At 37.7% G+C, this 25,333-nt stretch overlaps 4 protein-coding genes and 1 long non-coding RNA gene across 6 annotated transcripts; 1 reads left to right on the top strand and 4 right to left on the bottom strand.

The window, feature by feature from the left end:
• Window positions 1-955: 955 nt before the first annotated feature.
• LOC133524201 (uncharacterized protein F21D5.5) lies at window positions 956-5,784 on the bottom strand. Of its 2 annotated transcripts, none has more exons than XM_061860082.1 (6): window positions 5,503-5,784; window positions 4,526-5,268; window positions 4,040-4,309; window positions 3,581-3,730; window positions 2,262-2,467; window positions 956-1,135 (listed from the first exon to the last, which is right to left on the bottom strand). In XM_061860082.1, exons 1-6 carry the CDS (start codon window positions 5,633-5,635, stop codon window positions 1,012-1,014), a joined length of 1,626 nt encoding a protein of 541 aa, XP_061716066.1. In that variant the 5' UTR covers window positions 5,636-5,784; the 3' UTR covers window positions 956-1,011. The 2 variants fall into 2 exon arrangements, with proteins under 2 accessions (XP_061716066.1, XP_061716067.1); XM_061860083.1 differs by having other exon boundaries at window positions 5,411-5,538.
• Window positions 5,785-6,157: 373 nt separating this feature from the next.
• On the top strand, window positions 6,158-25,310 carry LOC133524200 (acetyl-coenzyme A transporter 1). The gene is made up of 8 exons (XM_061860080.1): window positions 6,158-6,374; window positions 6,460-6,690; window positions 7,105-7,394; window positions 7,881-8,235; window positions 9,360-9,479; window positions 21,941-22,123; window positions 22,909-23,130; window positions 23,560-25,310. The coding sequence occupies exons 2-8, from the start codon at window positions 6,478-6,480 to the stop codon at window positions 23,725-23,727; spliced, it is 1,551 nt and encodes a 516-aa protein (XP_061716064.1). The 5' UTR covers window positions 6,158-6,374; window positions 6,460-6,477; the 3' UTR covers window positions 23,728-25,310.
• LOC133524533 (uncharacterized) lies at window positions 10,918-12,889 on the bottom strand. The gene is made up of 2 exons (XM_061860618.1): window positions 11,952-12,889; window positions 10,918-11,148 (listed from the first exon to the last, which is right to left on the bottom strand). Coding segments are annotated over exons 1-2 (939 nt in total). The 3' UTR covers window positions 10,918-11,147.
• Window positions 15,189-19,834, bottom strand: LOC133524532 (uncharacterized). The gene is made up of 3 exons (XM_061860616.1): window positions 19,077-19,834; window positions 16,375-17,673; window positions 15,189-16,309 (listed from the first exon to the last, which is right to left on the bottom strand). The coding sequence occupies exons 2-3, from the start codon at window positions 17,636-17,638 to the stop codon at window positions 15,189-15,191; spliced, it is 2,385 nt and encodes a 794-aa protein (XP_061716600.1). The 5' UTR covers window positions 17,639-17,673; window positions 19,077-19,834.
• LOC133524197 (uncharacterized) lies at window positions 20,479-21,626 on the bottom strand. The gene is made up of 2 exons (XR_009800343.1): window positions 21,541-21,626; window positions 20,479-20,735 (listed from the first exon to the last, which is right to left on the bottom strand). It is a non-coding gene; the product is annotated as an uncharacterized LOC133524197 (long non-coding RNA).
• Window positions 25,311-25,333: the final 23 nt, after the last annotated feature.

Here is a 25,333-nt window from a genome sequence, read left to right as displayed (position 1 = left end):
ATCGCGATATTCACTATGGATACTTCTGTCTGTGTTACAGATATTTTTGTTACAGAAAAATGCCAACCTTGTTTTAATTTAATGACAGCTTTGGACTTCTGTCGAAACTTTATTTTAATATACAAAATTTTACTATTTATAGAAAAAAGTCATAGCAAGTTGAAAAGCAAATTTTACAATATCGCGTAACTTCAAAATATTGGCGAAACCGATGGTCGTGACATATGAAAAAGCAAGGTCGAATTGTGCCCAAGATAGATATCCTGTCCATGGTGAATATTCATGGTCTACAGATCTCAATAAGGTAAATAACTCAATTGTTGACCCTACTAAAGGTGCCATTCGAATGTCAACTGGATTATTGTTTCGACATTACCGATGCGGCCTTGACGCGGGCGCTGTCAATTGGCTAGATAGAGTGACAGTAATGCGGCGGCGAATGTCATTAATTTTATGAAGAAAATTGCAGTTGGAGTAGCAGTTGCAGCTATGCCGCCACCTTAGTGTCAGTTGCAGCATCCACATTTGACAGACTGATCAAAGTCACCCGGCGCGCCGCGGCGGTTTTACTATGAAACTTCCCATACAATATAATTTAGCGAATACTTTAACGGTGACAGATTGTTTGATGCAACCGACCCTTAATGTCACCTTTAAGTTAATAAAGATCGTGTCATTCACGAAGACGCGTGCCTTGACCCGTATTGATATGTTATTAAAGGTTAGATTTGCCAAACCTGCATCGTGAATAACACGAACTACAATAATCCTTCTAGTGTAATAGACTTCTAGAATTTAAACTTGATTAGTTCATTTGAATAAATAAAGTTTAAAATATATGATCATACAATTGAGTTTTTAACCTTACTAAAAATACTCTATTAGGCCTACTAAATAGGCCTAAACTATACTACTCAAAATACATCTTCATCTTCGCTACGCAATAAAAATCTGCTGACCTTACAACTTTGTTTTATTATCACACTAAATTCCCGTTTATCACAAATCGTATCACTTCTCCAGTAAATGCATTCTGTACACTTGTTCGGCTTCTTTGTCTTCAAAACAGGGATTAAAATTTACAACTATTATTTCTTTGAAACCTTCGCTTGGCGTGGGGTCTGTATATTTATTTCTGAAACAAAAGAAAAGTACATAAAACAAAATATAATAGAATAATAATTTAATAATGCCTCTAATCAATAATCGTCCCAATGCTGGGCACAAGCCTCCTCTCATGCAGGAGAGGGATTGGGTTATAGTCCCCACGCCGGCCCAAAGCGGGTTGGGGACTTCAGAGACCTTTGAATTTTATCACGGATGTATGTTTCGTTACGGTACTTTCGGGTCGAAACAAAATTTGTACACAATTTAGACATTAAAGTGTTTTGGCCCAACCAATAAACCTTATTATAAAGAAGGTCTATAAATAGTAAGTTAAATTGTAGCTGCTAGTAGTAATTTAGGTAAAATGATCCAACCTGCAAAGCACATTCAATAAGATTTTAACTTTCTGTCAAGAAAAGTCATTATTCTTTTTACATGACAAATTTTGAAGATGGCTCCTTTTACCTGAACAACGTCCAGCTGTCCCCAAAGATCAGAAAAAAAACTTAATAAATCATCAAGATAAGTAAGGGGTCATCCATTAATTACATCACACGGATTTCTAGGTTTTTTGACCCCTCCCCCCCTCCTTGTCACACTTGGTCACATTTGGCAACCCCGGTGTGACGTCACATTTTTGGCAAATTTTTTTCAACAAAATTGGCGAAGCGAATTAGGTACTATTGATAATTTTGACAAAGGAAATATTAGTAGGTAATTATAACACAAAACCGATTAGTAGAAAATTAATCGCATAAAACGATTATAACTTGATTACGTTCGCCATTTCACTATCTGAAGGTTGTCTGGAAGAGATCGCTGTTTAACGATAAGTCCGCCTGTTGTTACCTACATATTTATACCTTTACATAATTTGTACCATTTTTTTTGTAGTGTGCAATAAAGCATTTTATTATTTATTACTATTATTTTCGTTCCAAAAACTTGTTATTTAACTCTACAGCGAATAAAATAATGAAATAAATACTGATGAAGTTAAAGTGACGTCACAAAGTTTGTGGGGACCCCCTCCCCCTTGTCACAACATGTCACATTTTCTTGAACCCCTCCGTCCCCTAAACGTGTGATGTAATTAATGGATGACCCCTAATACTTTATATTATATTATAAAGAAATAAACACAAAAAACTAACTTGTAGCTATGAAAAACAATATCGTTGACGGGCACGTGCTTGGTTTTCATCAGCTCCCTAAACTTGTTGTTGTGCTGGGCGTGTGCCTTAGTGGTGGCCATTCGGGCGCAGCGGCATTGGACCCCCATTTCCTTGGCCAGCGACGTCCAGCGTCCGCGGGATTCGATGTCGGGATTCGTACTGTCCACTATCACGCTTTTACCTTGCTGTAAAGAAAGATTGTGACATTGGAAAATGTACCTTTTAACTATACGCGTATGTATACATTTTAAATCTACTTATTCTACACCGTGTTTTTTTATAACTCCATTAACTTCGGGGTATGGCTAAGTACATTTAAGGAAACTGAATGGCATCGTTATTTTTTTATTTCGTAAAAAGTTATTAATAGCGTTGTTGTAACACGGACATTATATTTAAATCCAGCAAACAATTGATAACATACCTATCAATGAAATTTCGAATATCGATCGTCTTTAGTACTTGCATTAATAACACATGTATGTATAAACTCAAACTAATAAATACTTATCAATATGTAAACAGGCCCTAAGGCCAGTGTGTAGTGATACTAGTGATAAAAATAAAACATAGATTATCTCCAAAATTGATTTAATTAGAATCTTTGACAGAGTTACTTAATTTAAGCTTAGGTATGCACCCTTATAATTAACGGACTTTAAAAAAACACCATGTAAATTGCTAGTTTTTAAAGTCAAGTTTTTCTGTCTATGTAAAACTAACAAAGCCTACTACTAAGTTTTTAATCGTGTAATTGGAAATGTGAGTAAGCAAGCGTTAAGATTTCCAACGTCCATTGTTTTTGGTAATAAACAAGCTTATCTAATCATTTCAAACGATACAGTAGCCAACCAATTTCAAATGCAATCATCGTTTTGACACATTGTTCTTACAACGGACCAATGGAGCCCAAAGTTATGTAATGGCGACCACACACAGGAAAACATAAGGTACCTATCGTAAGACGAGTAGGTATTTACAGTCGCCATCAGATATATTGGAGCGGCCGAAGTTTTAAAAAATATCAGGAGGGGAGGGCGGGGAGCTCTCTAACACCTTGATAATAAAAGCGTGTTCAGATATTTTTGAGCACATTGGCCGATCCGATATATCTCATGGCGACTACAGCCAGCATCAAATACATACATATTGACGGACAAAATGGTGTAATGTATCGTAACACGCCTTTGTTACTATAGAAATAAGGACATGTTTTGCCAACTGTAACTAGTTCTCCAACAATGTGGAATGTTAGATGGTTGAATGATAGCAGCTTGTATGATGTCAAGAATGATTACCTGCAATAACTTTTTTGCTTCAGCAGCACACTTTTGCCAAGTTCCTAAAATATCTCTGCAAACTGCCACATATCTATGCTGCGATTTTTTCTCAATTTGCTTGGCTAAAAATGACTTGCCACTTCCTGGGAATCCAACTAAGACTAGAATCTGCAAAAAAATAAAAACATTCATCCAATCACTACTGTGAGAACAGAGAACCAACAATCCTTGATTCATGGTGGCCAGTGTTGAAAACCATAAACAAAGATTTCAGATATTTTTTATAGATATATTTATTTTCAGTTTGACTAATTTCTTGATGATATAATTTTTTTATATCACAATATATTTGTGAATACTATTATAGTATGTAGTTCTGTTATCTCTTTTTATGTAATTTCTAATTTTCCCCCTAAGGCCAATTTAGTTTATGCATGCAGTTTAAATTTTAATGATATGGTATAGTCTTTTAATTACCTCTTTCTCTTCACCAATTAGGTTATCATTAAATGGTTCTGGAGTCAGATGTTTTGAGACAAATTCCGGATTGCTAAAAGGCACATTAGCAATAGAATGTCCCAGAAAATACTGTTCAGGAGTGTAGAACTTGAGACCCAAGTTTTCAGCCATAAGCTTGTCGGCCATGGAGTGGTCTTTCTTCTTTCCGGGGGCCCAGTTGGCTACTCTGCCAGCAGCATCACCACAGTAGAAGCTTTTATCCATGTTTACCTCTAAACCATCATTTTTCTGAAAATAATAAACCACATCTTCAGTAATATAATTTTGAACTTCAATTTATCTTACTCAAATTTGAATATGGCAATATATTTTCATTCTATTTTTAATGTAATACAAAAAAAACTAAATATTTACAAGCAAACAATTCAGGGTAGAAAACTTTTTTCCTTAGATTCTACAATAAAACTATCTTATTGTAGTTATTTCTTAAATAAATGCACTTACCTTTTCAACTAAAAATGTCCACATGCCTGTAGTAGGTTTCCTATAAAAACCTTTACCAGTAGCTATAAATGCTTGTATAGGAACATCTATTTTTGCAACTATATTTTCTATTTTCTTCTTGAAATCCTCTATTTTTACTCTACCATTACCAATAGGAGCTTGATTACTTAAAATTATTACTTTATAGTTTTTGGCAAATAAATCTTTTAACTTTTGAGACACAGGAGGAAAAGCAATCTGCCAATCATTAGTGTCAACAGGGTGGACTTTGCCTGATTTAGTTTTAATTAATGTACCATCCATATCAAAAGCAGCTATTTTGCTGCTGGATTTAACACCTTTAGATGTAAATATATAGAGTTCTCCTTTGTCTATTTCCTCCCATACATTTTCAGCTGTTTCAGGTATATCTTGATTCATCATTGTTTTTTGAAATTTATTCGTAGAATTAGATGTGTCTGATAACTCCTCTTCTTCAACTTTTAAGGTTTTTCGTTTCCTAGGTGATTCTTCTTCTTCCTCTAGTTTCCTTTTGGTGTTAACTTTGGGTGTATCAGATCCTTCTGGAGGGGGATCAAACTCGATGACATGAGCATAGAAGTTTAGTAATATCTCGATTTTGGTGCCATGTCCTAATTTGTATGTGGCATCTTTTTTCATAGCAAAGCCATCTAGACCGGACGGATTTATTCCAAGTTGTTTAACTTCCACCACACATTCATCACAATCCGCTTTTAAACATACTGAAAGCAAATAAGACTTATTAAGCTGCAAATAATCCAAATTGATATTTTTCTTAAAATTTTAACTGTTTATTTAAAACTAGCTGCCCAAAAAGAAATAAGTAGAACACAATAATAAGGAAAAATGTAAAACGTATCATACGTAGTGTATACCGGTGACAAACAAACAATGCAATATTTTGCAATATATTCACTTAACCAATCTTCATATCTCGCGGTGCGATAAACACTTACACTGATGACGAGAGCACGACTGATCTTTAATCTTGGTGATTTTACTTCGACCCACTAGGATTTCAACGTTGTGCGGCAACTTGACAGGCGCATGCGAATCTAGCAAACATCGTAAAATGCACTGACGAACCATATTTTTCAGCTTTTAATACATGAGAATGAGAACCCCAAACAGATAGTCCGATTCAATTGTTGTTGGTTTAAATTGAGTTATTACAATACAATCAAAACATTTATTTCATATTCAAACTAACAACCAGAAACACAGAAATTAGAACTGACAATGACATTGAAATTTATATTTTTATATATAAATATATATTTTTTAATTTTGACATTCTCAGCTGTTAAGCGGAACGTTCCAAAACGTACATTTATTTCACAATGTTAGTAATATAAAAAGTTATTAGGTCGTTTTTATTTATTTGATTATCTTATGTTAGTTAGTTATGACAAAATCCTTTCAATCAATATTGTAATGTATACTCTGGTAAGCCAACTATGTCAGTAGAAACATGCGTGAAATACAAAATTAGTATGGAGATCCCTCCTTCACGCTTAAATTTTTTAAAGTGGCCTTTTCTACTTTCTACTGACAACGCTTGCTTGCCAGAGTGTAATCTGCTAACGTAGGTTAAAGACGAAAGCATTCGTTTTCAATCGTATCCTAAGGTTACATTTACATTATCTGTGGTTTGACATTTCATCCCACTGACGTGTAGTGCTGAGAGCTCGCGTTTTGAAAATATTTTTTATTGGTAACGTGGAAAATTCATGTCAGTTTATGAATTGAAATAGAAATATTGATTTCACTAAAGACAACAAAAAAGCGGTTCTGCTATATTCATTCATAACTGTGTGTGAAAATTAAGGTTTGTGAAATAAACTTGTCTTGCACGTAACTTCGAGGCATTGAACAAGAAAGTTGATTCTTTTTTGATTTGTTATTATTTTTAGGCCATTCGAGCTTTAATCATGTCCGTAACTAAAAGAAAGAATGTGCCGGAAAAGGAAGAATTGATTGAAAACGGTGCTGCACCTATGCACACAGGACAAAGTAACATAAAAGGAGATGAACTCAATATCGCCGTATTATTATTTCTGTACACTTTGCAAGGTATTCCTCTCGGCCTCGCTGGAGCTGTGCCTATGCTCTTACAAAATCGGGGAATCACCTATACACAGCAGGTAAAAAAGCCATATTATTTACACATTTCTTTATAAACACCTATTCACTTTGCCCCATTCTTATGATTATTGTGTAACGCCTTTTTAATTTTAGTCTTCGTATTTAATAAAAAAATCCACAATTATTGTATATTCATGTGTATTATAAGATGCAGTCTAGAGTCAGACCAAGCTAAGTTGGCAGCAATTTTGATAGCCCAGATGGTCAGTGTTATTTTAAATGTCAAACTTCTATGAAATGATGGTGTTTACTTAACACTTGCACCATCTGGGCTTGGTAAATCGCTGCCGCTCAGCCTGGTCTGACTCTAGTCAAGTATGAATAAAAAAAAGTTCTGTCACTTATTGTAAACTACTCATCACTGTTGTGTATTATACTCACAAGTGTTCTTATATTGTGCATTTTATTTTTAGGCAGAATTCAGCTTTGTAAATTGGCCCTTCAGTGTCAAATTATTGTGGGCTCCAATAATTGATGCACTATTTTGGCCAAAATTCGGCCGACGCAAGACTTGGCTGGTGCCCGTGCAGTACCTCATTGGCATTGTCATGATCATCATGTCCAGCAGCATCACAGACTGGCTAGGGTCTGATGAAAAAGCTCCGAACATGATGTTTCTCACTGTCACATTTTTATTTTTGAACTTTTTAGCAGCAACTCAAGATATAGCAGTTGACGGTTGGGCTCTGACTATGTTAAAAAGGTATATTTTATTTTGATTTTAAGTGTATAGTAAAAATTATTTGAGATGAAATTTCTTCACACAAACTGTCATCACAATATGAAACTTATTTTTTAAGAGCTAAGGTTGATCATTAAGATTACCGCAGATGTTTTCGATCCCATACTCTTTTAATGCACCACTTATGCACCTTATGCATCTTTTAATGCACCATATCCTGCGTTTAATGCACCACTTATGAATGTCTAATGAAGCTACGCCAGCTCTAAACCTACACCTCTGATCTGAGAAGATTTAACTGATCTTGAGAGTGTTAATGCTTTATCACTAACATATTTTTAACCAACTTTGCATCTGAGTATGTATATGTTGATGTATCTTAAAGATCAGTGAGTAGATGTTTAATCTATATCTACCCATTCACAATTGTACCATTTTGTAGCATCACATAATCCACTCAGTAGACTCTACTGCTTGACTAATAAAGCTAACAATTATTTTTTCCAGATGCAATGTAGGCCACGCCTCAACCTGTAACACAGTTGGGCAAACCGCAGGCTTCTTCCTCGGTTACGTCCTATTCCTAGCCCTAGAATCTCCATACTTCTGCAACAAGTATCTCAGAATTGTCCCAGAAGACGTTGGCCTCGTCACTTTAGCCAGTTTCCTATTTTTCTGGGGTTGGATCTTCATTGTTTCCACTACGCTAATAGCAGTCTTCAAACATGAGGCTAAAGAAATGGATCACAAGGAGAATGATACTAAAGGAATGAGTGACATTGTTGATGCCTACAAACAATTGTATACTATTGTGAAATTGCCTGCCGTTCGGACTTTAGCGTTAGTGCTATTCACAGCCAAGGTAAATTATGTAACTTTAGTGTCAGATTAGTTTACTATTTTAAGATAGTCGTAAATAATAATAATAGATTTTACGTGACAGTAAAATGTATTTACTTTGATCTATACGTACCATGTGTCACGATTACTAATCATTATTACATCTACCGTATTACAAAAAACGTAGATGAAAATCTATTTTATTTATAGGCACCTTACACTGCACCTCAATCAGAGGTTTCATTGGTCTACGCAGCATAGAAAACGATATCAAATTTACGACGTATGTTTATTACAATCAATAAATGGCGTGGGCATGATGAAGTATGATTTCTGGGTTTATTAAAATTAAAAAGGCTTATAAACAAATATCAAAAAACGAATAGCTAACTAAATAATAACTAGGCAGTTTCTTATAAGGGTGAATCAACTTTTTCTTGTCACTCGTTGCTATGGTTACGATCTCCTGGGTCACTCGTTTTTCGTATTTTAAATAACCCGTCATTTTTGTGGCAGTTAAAAAGCCTTTCTATAATGGGCCATCTACTAAGCATGTTACTAGAACAGTACAATAGTTCTTCTAACAAACTGTTCTACTGTTGCCCCTGGCATGGGACAGAATAACAACGTTTTTGTTGTTTTTCTTATGTTTTTCACTTCATGTATATTCAAACACAATTCTGTATTGTTCATGAATAAATATACTATGACTATGACTAGAAATACTTGATCAACACATCAAACAAATATCAGAAACATTAAAGAATAATCGACTCAATGGGACTAAGACTGATATCAATACCCCTTGTCCAGTCTACGATCACTAAAGTATATATCTTATTGATATTTGTTCAAGTCCGATCAAGTCTATATTTTTTTAATGTTTACGATTTTTGTTTAATTCATAACAAACTAAATTGTGTAAATGCGGGGGGCTGCCATAGAACTCGATTCAGAGTACCTTATCCTACGAGTTTCTAAGACAACGCAAACTAAATTAGCTCCAGGTTGTCTAGTGGATATGTTTGATGCAACGCCACTAAAGTAAAGTGTCCCTGTGTGCGTATTAAAACTAATCATAGTAAAACATCAATGGTTTACATAAATTATCTGTTTTAGCTATTAACTGTAAGCTCTATCTTTCAGCTTGGTTTTTGTGCCAGTGACGCAGTTTCCGGTCTCAAATTAGTAGAGGCTGGTGTGCCGAGAGAAGACATGGCGTTATTGGCCGTGCCGCTAGTCCCAGTTCAAATTATACTACCTGTGGTATGTTCTTTATATTCATTAGCTTGTTAGTAATATTTGTTGTACAGTCTCTTGCAATAATATGTTACTCTTCGAAGGGCGCAAAAATATGTGACACGCTCTTATGGCTTTACAAATAAGACCGTGTCAGATATTTTTGCGGCCTTCGTTGTGTAACATATTATTGTAGGTGACTGTACTTACGACTAAAACTTTTTTTACCTTTGACCGCCGAAGACGTCAACTGACGCGCTGTACCCGTGCGTGCGTGCCCAATATCAACCATCGTGCATTTCGACATCGTGCACGATGACGCGCCGCACACGAAAGGCGCCGCATTCAAAGAGTTAATCTAAAATAAAAAAGCTTATAAATAATAAACCTTATTGCAATGAAATAAGGGCTATAATCTTCTCTGCGTCTTAATTATTTAAATTAAAACTAACCAACTAACTGCTTAGGCTCAGCGATCCAAAAAGAATCTTGGCCTCCGAAACGAGAAAACGCCACCTGTTCCGATCCAGCGCGGATCAGATTAAATTTATTTAAATGAGTGTGATAAATTAAAAAAAAAAAAAAAAAAAAATGAGTGTGATAAATTAGAACTTAATATTTAAAATTAAAAATGAACATTCCCAGTATTCAATTTATGTTAAATATTTTATTAATGAATGTTGTTACTCACAAATTACAGGAACCATTCATTTATTAGTGTAGAACTCTACGTCACCCTTGTTTATTCCTACGCTCAAGCCTGGTTACGCTATGGCATTATCTTATGGGGCCATAGCAATGATACACACGATCTACTTATAGCTCAAAAAAAATGTGTCCGTATATTAACAAACATACAACAAACAGACAGCTGCAAACCATATTTCACAAGCCTTAAAATCTTGACTCTACCCGGCCTATACATATTAGAAATCTCAATTTTTGTCAGAAAAAATACCGAACTATTTAAATACTGTAAAAGCGCACGCCGAAATAATAAACTCATCCCCCCGGAACCAATCTTAGAAATGTACAAAAAAGGCCCGTATTTCAGGGCAATACAAGTGTACAACAAACTGCCCAACACAATAAGAAACATAAAACAATTAAACCCGTTCATATCAAAACTAAAATCCTTTTTAATAGAGAAAGCATATTACTCTACCCAAGAATTTATGGGAGATAATTTTATATAATAAGAAATATTAATTATAAGTAGTACTTAGTAGGTATATATAACATAAATATAAAAACAAACTAACTATGATCTCCTCCATAGGTTAAGTAAAATAATAATTATAATATATTATACTTATGTGTATTTAAAAATAATGTTCATAAATGGGTACTACTATATTTAATAATAACTTTAGTCCTAGCTAGCTATAAGAATACTTGCAATACCCTTTTCAGGGTGCCATGCGTTTCTATAATTTAAATGTAATAACTATGTGTGGCCGCCTCTCCCCTAGCCGCCTACGATATATAAATGAGACCGTAAAGAGGGGAAAGGCGGCAACTTATATATATATTATATTAGGGGGATCTATTGGGGTATAGAATGCATCGCATACATACCTTCATATCCCATAAGGGACTCTTCATCCTCACTCTCTCTGCACCTCAACTCCTGGGCCAGAGGAGCCTTAATCTGCTTCGCTTATCTTAAGGCGGCTGAATGTATGACACCCGAGATCTGTGGGTAAAATTGCTCTATGAACATGGTATTCTCCAAACCATTAACCTCCACACATAAATCTATATATCTTACTAGTGAGCCCCATCTTACCCGGCCGGATGTAGGTTACACAAAGCCAACTACCTAAGTAGCTGTATAGTCAAGGGGGCGTACCGCAGCCGAAGCTGCCCCTTGCGTGCTGATAAAGGAGTAACTAGCGGCCGAAGCCACCTTACTCCTACACGGGGATAAAGGAGAACCTAGCAGCCGAAGCCACAGAACTCCTAACGCCTTTCTCTGGTTTCAAGGGGGCGTACCACAGCCGAAGCTGCCCCTTGCGTGCTGATAAAGGAGTAACTAGCGGCCGGAGCCACCTTACTCCTACACGGGGATAAAGGAGAACCTAGCAGCCGAAGCCACAGAACTCCTAACGCCTTTCTCTATAGTAGCCGCCCCCTTACGGGGAGCATCTAGCAGCTAAACCTGCCATTCTCTTACACATTGATATAGGAGGATCTGCGGCCGAAGCCGCAGACTCCTACAAAATCATAAGTCCCTAGTCCGCCTTACCTAAGATGGGCTCCCAATAGCTTCCACTTCAAGGTCACGTGGCAAGCTCGAACCAGAAAGGAATAAAGGAGATAATCGCACAGAGAAACCATACCACTACTGCGAGCTTTCACCAAGTAAATAAAATACTTAGCTTTAGATGATTCCGGACAGCTGTAGGCTTCCTCACTTTATATCACATTTTATAGAACTAGCGCGTTTCGCGCCATACTGAATCTAGCTTCACCAACTTACTACGTTGGTTAACTTACCACAGTTCCACATAGAGGGCGCTGTTCGGTGTTGCCGCAGGTGAATTAGTATTGTGGCATCGGATTTTCGCGTCCGTCGCGACACTCCCCAACACAGGCAGGAATAGGGCGACTAGATTGCTGGTCCATTCTTTGATCTTCTCAAGGGCTCGAAGAGCTGCGGCTCTCTTAGGTCTTGACTCGTTGCCTAGCGTAACCTCCTCCAGGTTGTGTGATTCTGGCTTAGTGTGCTCGTAAGATTCGAGGTCGACGACCGCGAACGGTTCTGGTTCGGACATAGACTTAGGCTTAGGCTCGTTTGACTCACTATACATAGGCTCTAGGATTCGTTGAGAGGAACTCCTTCCCTCTACTGGCGAGGCATAAGGTTGTACTTCTTCTTCTGGCTTATCTCTGACTGCTTGCGTGCATCTTTGCTCAGAAAGAGACTCGGATTCGGCAACATCGTTGACGGAATCCACCGTCATGTCATCTCTGCGTGACGAACGGGGTAGATTAGGAAGTTGCAGAGGTTCTTCTGCGCTTTCGTCGTAAGATGATGTTTGTTTACACGGTTCTTCTCCATCTTCGATCTCTAACGGGTAGAGATGCGCGATAGATCTTGTATACTCTGTATCTCCTACTCGTACCGTGGCAACCCTACATAAACCGTCGGCACCTTTTCTTAAAGATACTATTTTCCCAACTTTCCAATTGACTCTGTTCTTCGTGTCACCTTTGATCTGCACGATTTGACCTATCTTTGGAGCCAACTTGGATATTACCCTAGGTGCTTTAGGATGGTGGGAATATCTTTCTCTCAAATTTAGGAGATACCGGTTCTCGAACATCTCTTTAAATTCTCTTAGAATTATCTGTGCTTTCTTCCAACCTTTAATTAAATTGTCTTTAGTCACCGTTCCTTGTGACGTAGTAGGATCCTTTCCTGACGTTTCCATAATGATACATTTTCCCATGGTAAGAAAATCTGAAGGTTTTAATACATGATCAGGCTCCGAGTCCACGTAAGTTAAAGGTCTTGTGTTAAGAACGCTTCTATTTCTTTAACCACTGTAACCAGCTGGCTGTCATTCAATAAATGTTTCTGTAAAGTTTTCTTCATACAGTTCTTAACCAATCCGACTAATCTCTCGTAGAATCCTCCATGCCATGGTGCTAACTGTGGTATAAATTTCCATTTTATTTCTTTATCTACGCAGTATGGATTCTGAAGAATCTCCGAGAGTAACTTAAAGTGAGCTGCGTTGTCAGAGGTTATCAAGATAGGCACTCCTCTTGCTGAAATCATCCTGCGTAAGGCCAATAAACCTTCTTCCGCTGTTAGGTCGTTTACAACTTCTAGGTGAATGGCTCTTACAGCCAACATGTATATAGGCTAATCCACCTTTTGCAATTGCCATTCCCATTGTTAACTAGAAGTGGTCCCAGGTAGTCGGTACCAACGTATGTAAATGGAGAACTATAGTTGACTCTCTCTTTCGGTAAAGCAGGAGTTTCCGGTAGTCTATATGGCCCTCCGTCATGTCTCATACATTCAGGGCATTTCTTCAGGATCCTTTGAACTTGGCTTCTTCCTTGTGGAATCCAGTATGTTTCCCTTATCTTGTCTAACGTGTGACTCACTCCAACATGTTTATTTTCTTGATGAGTCTTTATTATAATTTCGTTGGTGAAATCTGAATTTTTTGGAATAAGTATAGGATAGCGTTTGTCAAATGACCAGTTTGTGTGTTTCATACGACCTTTGCACCTCAGTAACTCATCTATATCTTTAAATATGCCTAAATTCAAACTTAAACTAGTTACTTTTCCCTCTACTTCTAGAGGAAAATACTCTGATTGAATTTCTTTCAATTTTTGAAACTTATTGTCTGGCATCTGACCATTCTCTTGATTTATTATCTCTTTTGCAGTTGTGCCATCTTCCGTTTCCACCGGGTTAACATTAGGTATATCTGGATCATCTATTTCCATCAGTTCTTCATCTTCTTGGATCCCAAGACCCTCCCCAGTCAAGAGAGAACTGGTGGGTCCACTGCCGGATGTAGTTGGCCACGTCTTCGGATCTTCTACTATAAATTGTGGACCACTCAGCCATTTCTCCCCGTCCTCTCTCGAACAGGTGGGTCTGGTGCCCACGTCTGCTGGGTTTAGGTCTGTTGGAAGGTATCTGATTTCCAGATCTTTATTTGTTCTGATCTCTTCTATCCTCCTGGCAACGAAAGGTGGTAATAGTTTGTCAGATTTACACCATTCTATGACTATCTGGCTGTCGGTCCACAAGACTTGCCTTGCTATCTTCTGCTGGAAGAATTTAAGAACGAACTTTATCAATCTACTGCCAATCAGTACTCCTAATAGTTCAAGACGGGGTATCTTGAGACACTCCTGATCTTTACTTGGTATTAAACGGGATTTACCAATGATGAAGCTTTTCCCCGAGCCGCAAACTAAAAAGACTGATGCTGCATAAGCCTGTAGGGAGGCGTCAGTGAAACAGTGTAGTTGGTAGCCTTTTCCCACTGGTGTCTTCATGTAGCATCTGTTCACTGACACTTCCCTAATGGCTTCTAAGTTCTGTCTGATGACGTTCCACTTTTCTGTTAGTTCGCTTGACAATGGCGAGTCCCACGACACTCCAGCCTTCCAGAGTCCTTGTAGAAAGAGTTTAGATGATAGAGTATAGGGCACGGCATAACCACATGGATCATAGATTGATGCAATAGTCTTCAGTATTCCTCTTTTTGTGACTGCTTCCTCTTGCAAGTTAGGTTTCAACTGAAGAGTATCTTTCTTAATGTCCCATTCTAAACCAAGTACCTTTACTTTATCTTCTTTACATGTATCAGAAACTTTCTTCATAAATTCTCGAGAATTTGAGCTCCAATCCCTGAGTGACATTGAAATATCTTGAAAAGATCCTTTTAGATTTCTGTAGAGCTCCATCGCTTCATCTGTAGTGCTGGAACCCGAAACAAAGTTGTCCACATATATGTCATTTGCTTTTAGTCTGACTTGTTGATGTTCCGCACTAGACAGGTGGTGTTTGATTGTTGCATTAAGCAAAAACGGTGACGAATGACGCCAAATGGAACTCTACAAAACCTAAGGTGTAATAGGTTGTCTTGAGATATCGGTTTAGAGGTATCTTTGAGCCACAGGAATCTGGTTACGTCACGATCCTTTTCGTGTAACGCCATCTGTAAGAACGCGCCTTTTCAATATCCGAGGTTAGTCCTATCTGATGAGTTCTAAATTTAATGAGTAACCTGTGAGGTCTTCTAACATGAGTGGTCCTCTGTATAAACATTCGTTCAGACTCTTGGTGTCTTTGCTGCTCTTGGAGCTAGCATCATAAACTATTCTCATAGGTTTCCCTCGATGGCATACTCCATGGAAGGGTAGGTAGTGAACTACGTTATCCGTTGACGTTCTTGAAGCAAGTACAACTTCTATTATACCCTTATCTAATTGTTGTTTAAACGTATCATCGTATGATAACAACGTGCCTTGATCCATACGCTTCAATAAGCTTGATAAGCGACCAAAAGCCATTCCATAATTATTGGGTAAGTCCGGTGGGTAAGTTATCCACGGCCAGCTTACCGTGTAACGATTATTTAATTTTAGAGTGGTATTATTAAAATACTTGATTGCTTCTTCTTCTCTAGTTGCTTTCGGTGAATCACTAATACCTATACATTCTAGTTCCCAGAGGCTCTTTATGTCTCCATCACAAAGGGGTGGGTCAGGTTGATGAAGCTTCGTTTCTATACAAGTCTGAGCGTAAGTCACTACATAGGGCTCGTCACTAAGCTGTGGTTCTGTTCTACCACTTATTATCCAACCAAGGGCAGAATCGACCAGGAACAGGTTACTACCCAATTGTATTTTCTTCTCGTAAATTAGGTTGAAGTAGTACTCGTTTCCAACCAGAATCTGCACCTGTCCGCTTAGCGAGCCGTCATCCGCTAGTATATATGACTCCGGTAAGTCCTTCAACTTGACAGTGGGTATGTATCCTCTTGAAATACGTTCAACGCAGTTGGCTTGTATAACTATCTTCTTATTTGTCCTTGACAGCAATTGTAAAGTAACTATTGGACTATGTATTTCTTTAGGAGGATCTTCACCGAAGGTAAATATAGTTAAATGACTTTCCTCTTCAATGGGAAGCTTCAATTCCTTGGCAGTTTGAAATGTGACGTAGGAGCGCTGAGAGCCTGGATCTAAAAGAAGTCTATATTTATATTGTTTATTTTTATTATCTAGGGGGTTAGCCCTAACAACAGAAGTTTGAAGAGTAGTGAATCCCTTTCCTAGAACCGTCAGGACTGTTTCTTCATTGCAGTATTCTTCTGAAAATTTAAATGGCATAAAGCTCTGTTATGCGGTGTCTCACTACAGCAAATGCTACACTTACGTTTGTTCTTGCAGTCTTTTATAAAGTGGCCTAACTTCAAACACATGAAGCATTTCTTTCCAAGTCGTTTCTTTCTTTCTGCTAAGGTAGTAGCTTCAGAGCACTTATCATTGTAATGATCACCTTTGCAAAAGATGCATGTCCACGCTGTTCTCCCCTTCGAAGAGCCCTGCTGAGGTTCTGGTTGATCCTTGTTAGAAGTCGGAGTTTGTTTTGGTCTGTTCCATTTATTGGGTTTATTAATACTATCAAACTTATTCTTCCTTTCCGGTCTTCTATCAAAACCTCCTTGAGGATTTTGTTTCTTAGGGGTACCTTGTTGCTGTTTGGGTGGATATGCGCTTCTTGCACGTTTCACATTTATATGTAGAGTTCCGACTGTACTATCTTCTGCTTCATGCGTGCGTTTTCTTCCTGAAATCCTTTCAGCATCCTCTTTTGCGGTAATAATTCTATCTAATTGGTTCCTGATTTCTTGTATAGAATCATCATTAACCTTCAGCTTAATTTCGTAAACTAGATCGGGTGGAAATTTCTCCAGCAACATAAAACGAAGATGATTGTGATTGATGTTTTCACCTAATGATTCCAAAATTTTGAGATTTCGTTCAACTTCGTTGAATGTCTTTCTACAGTCTTCAGCGGTGCTTTTGGCCATCTTAACCTTATATAGTGTTGCATAATGCGCGTCAATGAGATGAGAGGTCTTGCCGAAACGCTCCTTTAGGATCGATATGGCTATTCTATAATTAGCATTAGTAGTTGACAGACCATCTATGGCTTTCTTGGCATCTCCCGTCACCGAGGCTTTAAGATAGGAGAGCTTGTCAACATCAGGCAGATTTCTTGAATCAATGTTGCTCTTGAAGGAGTCCCAGAACTCACACCAAAAGAGCACGTCTCCACTATACACCGGCAGCTGAAGTTTAGGGAGTCGGCACGAGGCATTCGCTTCCGGAGGTTTCTCTGTAGCGTTGCTTTTCAAAGTTATTTGATCGATCTTCACTTTAAGTTCAGCCAAAGTCTCCTCTGCTTGAAGTTGCAATCCACTCAGTAAACATATTTCATCAGAAGCAGGTGTCGAAGCCAAGCGAAAGTACTCCATCAAGTCGTTGTCAAGTCTTTTCAGAGATGCATCTAATTTACTGTAAGTAATTTGAGCCTGCCCTAAGTTCTCTGAATTAATGGTAACAGGAATAACTTCTATGTCTGTGGTGAGTTTGTCGTTAATGAGCCTAAGCCTTCTTAAAAGCAAATCGTCCATTATGTTGTTTGTATAAGCTCTTTTCTTGTTTAATCCTGTAACGTATAGAAATAAACCCATTTAACCTAAAGTCCTATTTATTTGCTTATGTATGAAATGATTACGCTTAATTAATACTGCCTTGCAGTAACTATGTTTCATACTACTTTAGGTTGTTTAATTTTAAATTATTTTTATTATTTATTTTAATGATCTCAAAATATTGAAATCTAAATTTAACTAATGATCTCTAAAATCCTTTCAAATTTGAAACCAAAAAAGAATAAAAATCAAAGTCAATTAAATTACATGAATGAAACCATTGACCCAATTATAATCCGATGTTTCATTTAAATATCATGAGAGGGAGTAAAACAAGGATGGAAGGCAACATAACATACACACCTACATATAAATGTGTCTAGTTTTATCTTTATAATTTATAGGTTACACCAATACAAGCGTCATCGACGTCAGTAAGTGATGTTGACGTTTATACACTGTTGCCACAACACAACCTCTAATGTTGGTGTCTCTGATTCAAGCTCACTCGTAGCACAACGAAAATTAATACTTTATTTCCATTTCACTTGTTTTATTGATCTATTTAATGATTATTTTATTTTTATTTCACTTGTTTGGTTTATTTATTTAGTAATAATTTTAATTTTATTTCACTTGCTTGGTTTATTTATTTAGTAATCATTTTAATTTTATTTATTTGAACACTTCAAAGAATCACTTATCTAATGAGTCTAATTGCACATAAAAGTCACCACAATAAATCTGGAAAGAAGATGTTAACTTATATATACACATACACACCACAATTGCTTTCGTATAATATAATCATGGACTTCAATATGGAATGCATGTAAAATAAATCAGGTATAAGTTCCCTTTAGGCCTATATACATAATATTGTATATAATTATACTTCTTACTTAACGTTTACTTACTCAATTAAATCCTTTGTACATACGCCGTAAATCAATTCACAAAGAAATAAATTGTCTTTCTTAGTTTAAATAAGGTAGCGTAATAATACCAAACTATCTAACTAGGGAACCCGAGATAACATTCCAGAAGGCCTATAGTAAGCTTGGAAAATTACTAAGGGTCGCCTCTTGTTTGGAAAATTCTAGATATTTCTAAAACTGAGTCGTACTAATATGAGCCGTGTTACCTAAACAATAGGGTTGACTCTTGTCTACGGTCGTCCCCAACTATCAACTTCTAGAAAGTGAAATTATTTCAATAAAGTAGGAGACGAAATCGATTCATAATTCATACATACGGAAGGATACTTAGTTAAAAACGGATTCCTTTTCTTGTTAGAAACCCAAATGATCATGGCCGCCATGCTGTCGGATCGCTTGCTATGAAATAATTTTCGTCGCGCGCATTTGTTTTACAGAATAGAGCTCTGTCACTGTGAAGTAAATGTTTAAAAACTTACCGAGAAATAGTCTAGTCCGATAGCAGGTCTAATCAGGGGGGTTTTCGTCAAATCCGAGTTGTCTTGTCCGGTGTGGTTGGCGGCGGCGAGTTCACTGTACCTATGAAGTAAATACGTAGTTTTTCACAATCTTGCCTATCTACACGCTTATCCCTTTGTTGGTGCCCTTTAAATTATAATATTCTCAATATTTACCAGCATAATTTGAGGAACCTTCCCGGGGAACTCGCGTCTGCTTGGAGATCTTCCGCCAACCGCCAACGATTCAAAATGGTGGAACGTTCACTTTGCAACAGTCAGTGTTGCCAAAGTCAACTCAAACCCCATAAATTTCGATAAATATGAAATGAATTTAGGGCCTTTAACAAATTTCTTTCTTCTTTATGTTGATTCCGTATAAATGATTGCATCCTTGTGTTCTTAAAACTACTTAAGTTCTAAAGTATAACGTAAATATAAAAGGTAAAATGTAGAGTGCTTACTCATACAAACTCTTATCTACTACACGTACGTTTCTTATAAGATGCTTATTAGTTATTCTGACTCGCATACGTTTACTTATTATAATCATATTAAATCCACAACTCTAACAACTAATGTATAATAAAATAAAGTAAATCTTCTACTTATATCTAAGTACGCTTTGCTATGACGTACCTACTGAAGCGTCTTATTGGAAATTGGTTATCGTATAACTTTTCTATGTTGAATCAGCTTAGCGACATAATTTTTCTTTCTTCTTTAATTTTCTTGAGAATCCCGATAATCCGCACATTTTCCGCGATTTGGTGGATAATCTTCCTAGTGTGGCAACACCTGCCATCTTGTTCTAGGCGGTTCGCGCCGCCTATTTTTCCGGTTACGTTGGTAACTCGAAGGCATTATTACACAATAGTGTATCACTTAATTTAAAGTAATAAATATCATAATTGATAAATATAGACAAATGCACCAATCCCTTTTTTATTCATCTTTGTTTATTCTTTTACTAATTTGCGACTCCATTCTAATTTGAAATTAAAATACATCCATTATGAAAATGTCGTGTGACTGCTTCCGGTCACCGCGATGTAATTTCTTCATGTTGGCTCCGTACAATGTTGATGTTCTGCCGTTCACGTATATAAAAACATGACTTATTAACTCAAAATATCTTCAATTGATGAATATTAATGCCAGCCTCTTTATTTAAACAAGCCTAAATTAATATCGAACCAGATGTAATAAGAAAACACCTTAAAATGTACACATAAAATATAAAACCTCGCAGTTTTCGCTACTGTTAGCGCCATCTATGATTTCCGATAGTAAACATATATGCCTATAGTGAAGATGTATGCTTTGCATTCTTTATATTATTTATTCTCAACAAAGCCTTGGTTCTTTAACTGCTGAATCCCAGCATTAACCACCATTGTGGCCGCCTCTCCCCTAGCCGCCTACGATATATAAATGAGACCGTAAAGAGGGGAAAGGCGGCAACTTATATATATATTATATTAGGGGGATCTATTGGGGTATAGAATGCATCGCATACATACCTTCATATCCCATAAGGGACTCTTCATCCTCACTCTCTCTGCACCTCAACTCCTGGGCCAGAGGAGCCTTAATCTGCTTCGCTTATCTTAAGGCGGCTGAATGTATGACACCCGAGATCTGTGGGTAAAATTGCTCTATGAACATGGTATTCTCCAAACCATTAACCTCCACACATAAATCTATATATCTTACTAGTGAGCCCCATCTTACCCGGCCGGATGTAGGTTACACAAAGCCAACTACCTAAGTAGCTGTATAGTCAAGGGGGCGTACCGCAGCCGAAGCTGCCCCTTGCGTGCTGATAAAGGAGTAACTAGCGGCCGAAGCCACCTTACTCCTACACGGGGATAAAGGAGAACCTAGCAGCCGAAGCCACAGAACTCCTAACGCCTTTCTCTGGTTTCAAGGGGGCGTACCACAGCCGAAGCTGCCCCTTGCGTGCTGATAAAGGAGTAACTAGCGGCCGGAGCCACCTTACTCCTACACGGGGATAAAGGAGAACCTAGCAGCCGAAGCCACAGAACTCCTAACGCCTTTCTCTATAGTAGCCGCCCCCCTTACGGGGAGCATCTAGCAGCTAAACCTGCCATTCTCTTACACATTGATATAGGAGGATCTGCGGCCGAAGCCGCAGACTCCTACACAATCATAAGTCCCTAGTCCGCCTTACCTAAGATGGGCTCCCAATAGCTTCCACGTCAAGGTCACGTGGCAAGCTCGAACCAGAAAGGAATAAAGGAGATAATCGCACAGAGAAAACCATACCACTACTGCGAGCTTTCACCAAGTAAATAAAATACTTAGCTTTAGATGATTCCGGACAGCTGTAGGCTTCCTCACTTTATATCACATTTTATAGAACTAGCGCGTTTCGCGCCATACTGAATCTAGCTTCACCAACTTACTACGTTGGTTAACTTACCACAGTTCCACATAGAGGGCGCTGTTCGGTGTTGCCGCAGGTGAATTAGTATTGTGGCATCGGATTTTCGCGTCCGTCGCGACACTATGTACCATGGTTCGCAATAAACGATTTCTGATTTCTGATTTCTGAAACTTTACCGTCTCAACAATTTGGTACATATCTCTCAATCCCAAACTAACGTAAAAAAATGAATATATTGTCTACTTGCTGGTTTATAACAATTATAACCGGCACCTGTTCGCCTCACTTTGTAATAGCCGACCAAGAAAGTAAGAACGCACTAGATCTGAGCGCCTATCGACAAAATTCGTTATCCAGCGAATTTGACCTACAGTTTATACCTCCGGTAACGCATAGTAGATACAATTATTATTTCAACTTTAATTATAATTTACAGTTACTAGCTCGCTACACGACGGGACCCGCGCCGCTCTCTCTATGGCTTCACGCGTTCCCGTTCCGACTGTTAGTGGGTCCGCTAGCCGCAGGTTTAGTGGCCCTAACCCCTTCACTGCTCGGGGACTCCGGGCCTTCTTACTCGTACCTTTTGGTATTGATGGCTTTGTACGTCTTTCACCAGGTTAGTTGCTTATACCTAATGTTTTATATAGGTACCTACATGTTCTGCCACCCATGGTAATACTAATAATAGACACACCGCCTGCCTCGATAACTAGTGAAAAAATTGTTATGGCAGGTGTCCGGACGTCTTTGCAATAACCCAGTCTCATTATCCACCCAAACTTCTATCCATAGAACGTTTTGCTGTTCACTTCTGCAATAGTCCCAATGCTTGTTGCGACCGGTTCATGGGTTGCGCCTGTGAACGGGTTCCAGCAGGCGGTCTACATGACATTTAAGCTCTCCAAGGGGCCTCTACGTGTGGGATCTATATCCCCACGCAAGCCTATCCAAAGATCAGGATTTGTAGGCCCGTGAAATACAAGGAGAGACAATAAAACAAACATGCAAATATTTCAAAAATAAATAAAAACTTTTTTTTATTCCTTGCTCTTACTTATCCAGCCATTAACTAAAATCGCATGCCATTAGTTGCAACATCTGTTGAAACCTTTTGCCACAATTGGTGTGTGGTGGATTGTTGTCGTGTTTGGGTGCACTATTTGGAAACAACCTCACACAAAAAACAGCCGTGCGGTAGCAGTTGCTACTTTTGTATAATAATTTGCACTAGGTACCTACTTTACGCGCCATATGTAGTACGTTACGTACCTAAGAGTAGCTAATGATCAATTGGAGGCATTCTATTCCTAAAGGGTAATTATGCTCCATGTGCATAAGGTTCCTTCTCTGATAGAAAGCCACATTTTTAGATAGTTCAGATATCCATTTTAATCATTTCAGACATGCCTCTACTGCATGTTTGTAGCAGTGATGGCTTTCTTCGCCAAAGTGTCAGACCCGGCCGTCGGCGGCACTTACATGACGTTACTCAACACTGTATCCAACTTGGGGACCAACTGGCCTAACACTTTAGCCCTGTGGGCTATAGACCATTTGACTTACAAAAGCTGTTCGCTGCCAGAGATGAGCGACAATACGTGCTCTTCGAAGCTTGAAAGTGATGTAAGTATAAAACAGTGATTTGTTTTCTTCTCAACAGAAAGGTCGTTTACACAATACAAATACTCTTTATTGCACATCTCAATAAAAAAACAATACAAAATTTTCCTCCCTACATTAAAACTCATATACCTATTAAATGATCCATTTAAAGCCTGAAGGCACGTTTTAGACGTGACGTGTGCAATTTGCATTTTGCCGCGCATTCAAAACCCATTTTGCAAAAACAGTTCATAAATGGTTTGATTACTAGTCAATACACAAACAAATAAAAAGTTTCAGGTTTTCTTAACTGCAAGCTATCTTTAATCTGTGTAGGTATTATTTGTTTGACTTAGACGTCTCCCGATGATCTCTACAAGAACTTAGGGATCGTTCACTAAGTGCGTCCTCTAGTTCTCAGAATGTTGTCATAGAGTTTTTTTTTTTCAGTTGTGTAAAAACGCCGGAGGCACCTGCCTCACCCGCATCGACGGGTTCTACATAGAGACGGCCATCTGCCTCGCCGTGGGCTACCTGTGGCTGCAGTGGGGCCGCCCCACCATCAACAGGCTGCAGCGCCGGCCCGCCTCGGCGTGGCAAGTCAGCACGTTAAGATAAGACTGTTTTATTATAACCTCTTGCCCCACAAGATTAATTGCCAGTGAAATTTGAATCTTATGTAAGGTCAGCCAGGGCTATTGCAACTGTGGGGTAATTGCAACTATGGGACAGTTGCAACTATGGGGCAAATGCACTCTTAAGAAGTGAGTAATAATGAAAATTATAATGACTGATGAAAGCATGTCATGAATACAAGAGGCTAGCTCATTACTTCTTGTATTTTTAGAGTAAATAGTTGCATTGGTCCCATGGTTGCAATTGCCCTGGGTGACCTTAATCAGAATAGAGTAAAAATTTGCTTTGTGGTAAAGTCGAACGGAAACAAATGCACTGTTCCACTTAAAGTGATTCAAATTTTCATTTGTACCAGGGTAATTTGTACTAATATTAGGACCGTGGGTCGCTAGAGAATAATCTAGGTCTTAAACTAGGAATATGTTTAGTATTTTTTGGTGATCAGAGGCAGGTAATGAATTTGTATTTCAATAATTTAATTTGTCACACATTTGTTGTTTGTAACACTTTCACCATCTGGGCTATCAAAATCGCTGCCAACTTAGCTTGGTCTCACTTTACAGTAGTTACAGTACCAGGAATAGATCATAGAATACTCGGATGTGGTAAACGCAATACGTTTTGACCGTTTTGTGGTGCTGATTTTCAAGTTTTAGTGCTTGACACCTACATAGTGTATAACCCTATTTACATTGAACTTCATTAGTTTCATTACATTACATTCAAACAGTCATACAGCGCCATCTTGCTGCCCCCTGTTGTCAAGTAGATACACAATAACACTATTCCTTTCAAGTACATAAATATATAATGATGATTAGAATGACTATTATTTTTTGTATCGTGTATAAATTTTATCATTTATGCTCTTCCGAATAATTAGTTAGTGTACGGAAACTCGGAAAGGCATATCCATATTATTCTAAGGTCAGTCAGACATGGACCTTATTTTTAGGTGCATAGAGTGCTGAATTGTTTTGAAACTTATTTATACAAGGATGTATTCATTTTTAGCAGCACTTGCTCCAAAGTCTAAGCGCAAAAAATAAACTCGCAATCATCTATTATTTTAATATAAGTGTTAGGTAATGTTGACGTAATATTATTTATTTTAATTAGTTAATTTTATTCTCAACATAATTATGTTGTTAAAAATATTACTATCTGCGTGCTAACGTTTTTCGTAGATACAATTATTATGATGTAAATTTAAAGTCTTGTTTGGGTTATGGTTGTGATATATATATTTATTAAGTCTCGTCCCTTAGTACCATTTATAACCCAACAGTACAGTTTATGCTATATCTTTCTAAACTACATTTTTTTCTTATGAGCAGGTTCCCTTGTGTATAATATACCTCTTATTTTATTTTTAAGTATTATTGTTGAATATTTGAAAAATAGTTTAAGTTTGCGTTATTACTGTACAAATAAAATAATCATTCCAGCGACTCAATGAAATATCCACAACTTGTGGTGGATTTGAATTTTAAATAACTTTGTGATGATTCAACAGTTGTAGAGTTATTATAGACTAAATAAAATACTAAGATAACATTTGTGAACTACGTGTTTTCATTGACAATTA

The sequence above is a fragment of the Cydia pomonella genome, chromosome 13 (assembly GCF_033807575.1).
Source record: "Cydia pomonella isolate Wapato2018A chromosome 13, ilCydPomo1, whole genome shotgun sequence".
NCBI classification, from domain to species: domain Eukaryota; kingdom Metazoa; phylum Arthropoda; class Insecta; order Lepidoptera; family Tortricidae; genus Cydia; species Cydia pomonella.
Note: the sequence above shows the minus strand (reverse complement) of the source record. Positions and strands in the feature narration are given on the sequence as shown.

Coding starts and splice junctions, on each gene's coding strand:
- LOC133524200 (XM_061860080.1), top strand. CDS start 6,478: ATGTCCGTAACTAAAAGAAAGAATGTGCCGGAAAAGGAAGAATTGATT. Junction 9,480..21,940: donor TTCAAATTATACTACCTGTG/GTATGTTCTTTA, acceptor TATAATTTACAG/TTACTAGCTCGCTACACGAC. Junction 23,131..23,559: donor CTTCGAAGCTTGAAAGTGAT/GTAAGTATAAAA, acceptor TTTTTTTTTCAG/TTGTGTAAAAACGCCGGAGG.
- LOC133524533 (XM_061860618.1), bottom strand. CDS start 12,889: ATGGAAACGTCAGGAAAGGATCCTACTACGTCACAAGGAACGGTGACT.
- LOC133524532 (XM_061860616.1), bottom strand. CDS start 17,638: ATGGACGATTTGCTTTTAAGAAGGCTTAGGCTCATTAACGACAAACTC. Junction 16,310..16,374: donor AAAAGACTGCAAGAACAAAC/GTAAGTGTAGCA, acceptor TTAAATTTTCAG/AAGAATACTGCAATGAAGAA.
- LOC133524201 (XM_061860082.1), bottom strand. CDS start 5,635: ATGGTTCGTCAGTGCATTTTACGATGTTTGCTAGATTCGCATGCGCCT. Junction 4,310..4,525: donor GGACATTTTTAGTTGAAAAG/GTAAGTGCATTT, acceptor TATTATTTTCAG/AAAAATGATGGTTTAGAGGT. Junction 3,731..4,039: donor TAATTGGTGAAGAGAAAGAG/GTAATTAAAAGA, acceptor ATTTTTTTGCAG/ATTCTAGTCTTAGTTGGATT.